The following is a 3836-nucleotide window of genomic DNA, read 5'->3' as shown; positions in this document are numbered from 1 at the left end:
CCTGACTTCCTTGTTTCCACCTTGTGTACAATAATCTCCAGGCCTGAATCCGTGCATAATCCTGCTTTAAAATAACTCTTCTTTTGACTTTATCAGCACTACAGCCACGTTCATAGCACAATTTGCAGGCAATCATTTTCACATTGTGAAAACCTCTTCGCCTACTTTAAAAAAATGATTTTGTGAACTAATTTTAAAAAGTTCAGACAAGAATTTATGCGAGTAATCCGATGAGGCCTATAGTATTTTTTTTTTCATACAAACCAAATACCAGGAGACTAAAAATTGCATGTACAACTTATAGTCAAGCCAGGAACTCTTCTGTTTCTGTTTTGCCTTTCCTCTGGCATGTAGGAGTAATTTATCCTCACGTAATTTTCAGAAAGGTCTTTAGGTCAAACTGACAAGACCCAGCGAGCCTCTTCTGGAAGTCCTAAAATTGTTTTCCTACATAAATCAACTATGAGTATTTGCTGTCAAACATCACGGTGAAAAATGTATATTTTTTAAACTGCAATCAAAAATTACATTCAAAAAACCTTGGGAATACATTAGTTTATCTTAATTGCAACAGTAGAAGTGGAATTGAGGGTTGTACTATAAAACACGCCTTCAGTTTAACGTTCAGCTCATAAATGGCTATTTGCTGCCCCCTATTGGTCACACTAAATTGTTAGAAAACGACCTGCGGGGGGAAAAACAAAACACAGGAACCAGTGATGTCATGCATTTTTTTTTAATAAATCTATTTTAAGTGCCAAGCAATCCAATGTGAGATATTTGTTTTAACTTATAAATCCGTCTTATAAACCCTATTCACATCCCGAAACCCTTCACCTCAAAACATACCAAAATGCCATCTATTTTTTTTTCATTTGCAGGTAAATACAGCTAGCAAAACATACAATAATGTTGGTTTATAACATTCTAACAAACAAGCACAGTTCAAAAAAGCCCCCCCCCCCCCCCCCCCCCCCCCCCCCTCCCATGTGTCTAACACTTCATGCTGGTGATTCACAGTTGACTTAACATGGTTCCCTCTGGGGCCATTTCCTTCTTTAAAAACACGTTCAAAACTTCCTCGGCTGCTGGATGAAAAAGGTCCGGGGGGAGTGGGGCTTCTCCACCGCAGGGCGCACCTTGCTGTGCCTGACGCTCACCGGTGTTTCCGGGAAGTCGTGGCTCAGCTGGAAAACACCAAGCAGGAGTTTAATCACCACAATGGCCCGACGGGGCACGGCGACCAACGCGGGTGGCAGAGTGGCAATAAACCATTTATAAGTTTACCTTATCGAGCGTTCCTGCAAGAAGTAGGCCAACTTGTTGCATCCTGTTGGAAGTGGCAACAGACCGGCTGCACAGATTATAACAGAGTTACGGGTTAAGACGCATTCAAAATGCTGGATGTTGAGATTCAGCTGTTAAAAACCATACATGTTGCAAATGCAGACGGTGGGCTATACCTCAACTTATCAGACCTCTTGTTGTCCTTCTCTGCAGTCCCGTGGGCGCCGCCCTCTTCCAGGCATTTTTTAGCAACACGTTTACCTCCAGCTTTTACTGTTGACCCAGAGAGGAAAACGGGTTAATCTGGTACCTGAAATTCATCTACGTATAAACACACGAGACATGCATTAATATTTTAGAGAAAACAACCGTATGATGGTTTCTAAGCTAAAAAGAAAAACAAACAAAAAACCCATCATTGTCTTGCAACATGCAGCGATAGTGCAAACATGCTAAAAAGCCAGTTATTTGGCAATGATGGACTACTGGCTCACAACTTAAGATGTAAATAAAAGTACATTTGATGTGTGTTTGCAACTCTGGGAACCTAAAAAAATTCATGTGTGTGCCTGTAAAAAGTCTGAGAAAACCAACTTTGCATTTAATTTACAGAATACTGAATGGTGGGGTCCTGTGTCTGAAAGAAACTGATGGGACTTGCATGCCATGTCGTCCAGCATTGTAATTTTAAACTCATTTTCCCCCACAATTAAACCAGGCCATAAAAGATAATATATGTTAAATGAATTCCAATATATGCAAAGTAAGGATATACATAATAAAGTGATCACAAGTGTCTGAGTGCCCATTGTTAAATAATTTAAAGCAACTTCTTGGTGATTTATCATAAAGGGGAGGGGAAAAAAACCCAAAACAAAACAATGCGAGATTATTAGTGATCAACTGTGCGTCTTTGCAGGGCAGGGTATTTTGCACGCATCCCTGCGCCTGTGTTAGAAGTGAAGCCAGCGAGAACACGATGTGACTTAGTGCAGGACCGAGAGGCTGACGGGCCTCATCCTCCTCCTCCTCCTCGCTTGCAAACAAAAGCTCGGAGCTGCATTTCACACAGCAAAACACAGCAGCCTCTAAATCCACGCTTCCATTAATGCAACACGCCGCACATGATAAAAATGATTCCTTGTGGTGGAAAACCTGCAGTTTGAATCAGCGCCTCGCTTTGTATCTCCGTGTATCTGGGTCGAGCAGTGAGAACATCAGAACAACAACAAAACGTGAAGGCTGATTCTCCCGAGTGAAAAGACTGAACGGAGCTCTGATCGAGGTGATCGGAGCTGTTTACCTGCTGGAGGGTGGCCAGCTTTCAGGAGAGGAGAGTCCTTCGCTCCCGATCTGGAGACTTGTTGTTGTTGTTGTTGCACCATTTTGGAAAAGTTTGCAGGGTGAAAAGAGAGTCGGAGTGTGCGGGACGCCCCCTCCGTTTGTTTTTATGCTCAGACGCAGATGACGTCCACGCGGAGCTGCAGGAAGTCTGCTGCCGCGTGCACGCCCTTTTTTTTTTTTTTTTTTTTTTTTTAAACGTATTTACATACGGCGCGAGATCTCGCCGACACACGATCATAACATGTTATTTATGGATTTCACGTCACATTATTTCGAATGATTGTTTCCTATATCGCCATGTGTTTATATTAAGCCACTCACACACAAGCAAATATAGTTTTTCTTTTCTTTTCTTTTTTTTAAACACTCATGTTTAGTGTTTGTAAATGAACTGTGTTTATTTCAAGCCGTTATAAAAAGTGTTTCTTCAAAATATTTCAAAATAAACGATAAACTTCTCATGTAAATGCTTAAACGGAGTAGTTTTGTGACACACACGAAGACAAGACATTAAAAAAAAAGTTATCCCCTTTCAAATAAACAGGGCTTTGCGACCCCCATGAATCTTTGGTGCCATTTTGGAACATGCCCTCTTGCTCTTGTTTTATCATAGCAACCAAAATAGTTAGTTACTCAATAAATGATTTAAAATCCAAAGCCGGAGTCGAGGGAGAAAGTCCACACAAGGAGAACATAAATACTCCTACCAGAAAACCAGTACTGTGGGATCAAACCCAGGTTATTTTTTGCTGTACAGCAGCGGTGCTAAACACTATGTCACCATACCACTGCTTCAATAACACTGTCGGCTTTGGAAGATTGACGTGACATAAAAATTGAGTTTCAGGATGCTTCTCACAGTGATGGCAGTGTTTATTCTGTATCATTGAGTCAAACATGTTCTTTTTTTCAAGAGGCGCCACACCTGTGTGTGTCTGCTATTGTACTTTCAGGACAGAGAGGATACACCTGACGCATCCTTGAAATTCTTCTGGAAGAAAGACTGGCATGAGTAAATTCTTAAATGATCCCAGAGACTGGAACATTGGTCCTGTGTGTTATGAAGCGTCCTCTGATTGTCTGAGGTCAAAGAAGACACATTCAAGACACATTAAAAAAAAGTTTTTTTTGGACACCTCACTTTCACGGCTCCATTAAATGGATCAGCCTTGATTCTGTAGGCCATACTCATCATCGAAGTCTTT

The 3836-nt window shown here is 41.2% G+C and overlaps 1 protein-coding gene across 1 annotated transcript; it reads right to left on the bottom strand.

Annotated features, from left to right (window-relative positions):
* Positions 1 to 990: 990 nt before the first annotated feature.
* dap1b (death associated protein 1b) lies at positions 991 to 2729 on the bottom strand. The gene is made up of 4 exons (XM_080497789.1): positions 2591 to 2729; positions 1464 to 1560; positions 1288 to 1354; positions 991 to 1187 (listed from the first exon to the last, which is right to left on the bottom strand). Exons 1-4 carry the CDS (start codon positions 2670 to 2672, stop codon positions 1071 to 1073), a joined length of 363 nt encoding a protein of 120 aa, XP_080353915.1. The 5' UTR covers positions 2673 to 2729; the 3' UTR covers positions 991 to 1070.
* Between the last annotated feature and the right edge of the window lie 1107 nt (positions 2730 to 3836).

Source organism: Blennius ocellaris, assembly GCF_963422515.1.
Source record: "Blennius ocellaris genome assembly, chromosome: 6".
Classification (NCBI taxonomy): Eukaryota; Metazoa; Chordata; class Actinopteri; order Blenniiformes; family Blenniidae; genus Blennius; species Blennius ocellaris.
This window is presented reverse-complemented; position numbering and strand designations above follow the sequence as displayed.

Coding starts and splice junctions, on each gene's coding strand:
- dap1b (XM_080497789.1), bottom strand. CDS start 2,672: ATGGTGCAACAACAACAACAACAAGTCTCCAGATCGGGAGCGAAGGAC. Junction 1,561..2,590: donor AGCTGGCCACCCTCCAGCAG/GTAAACAGCTCC, acceptor CTGGGTCAACAG/TAAAAGCTGGAGGTAAACGT. Junction 1,188..1,287: donor TTGCAGGAACGCTCGATAAG/GTAAACTTATAA, acceptor GGTGTTTTCCAG/CTGAGCCACGACTTCCCGGA.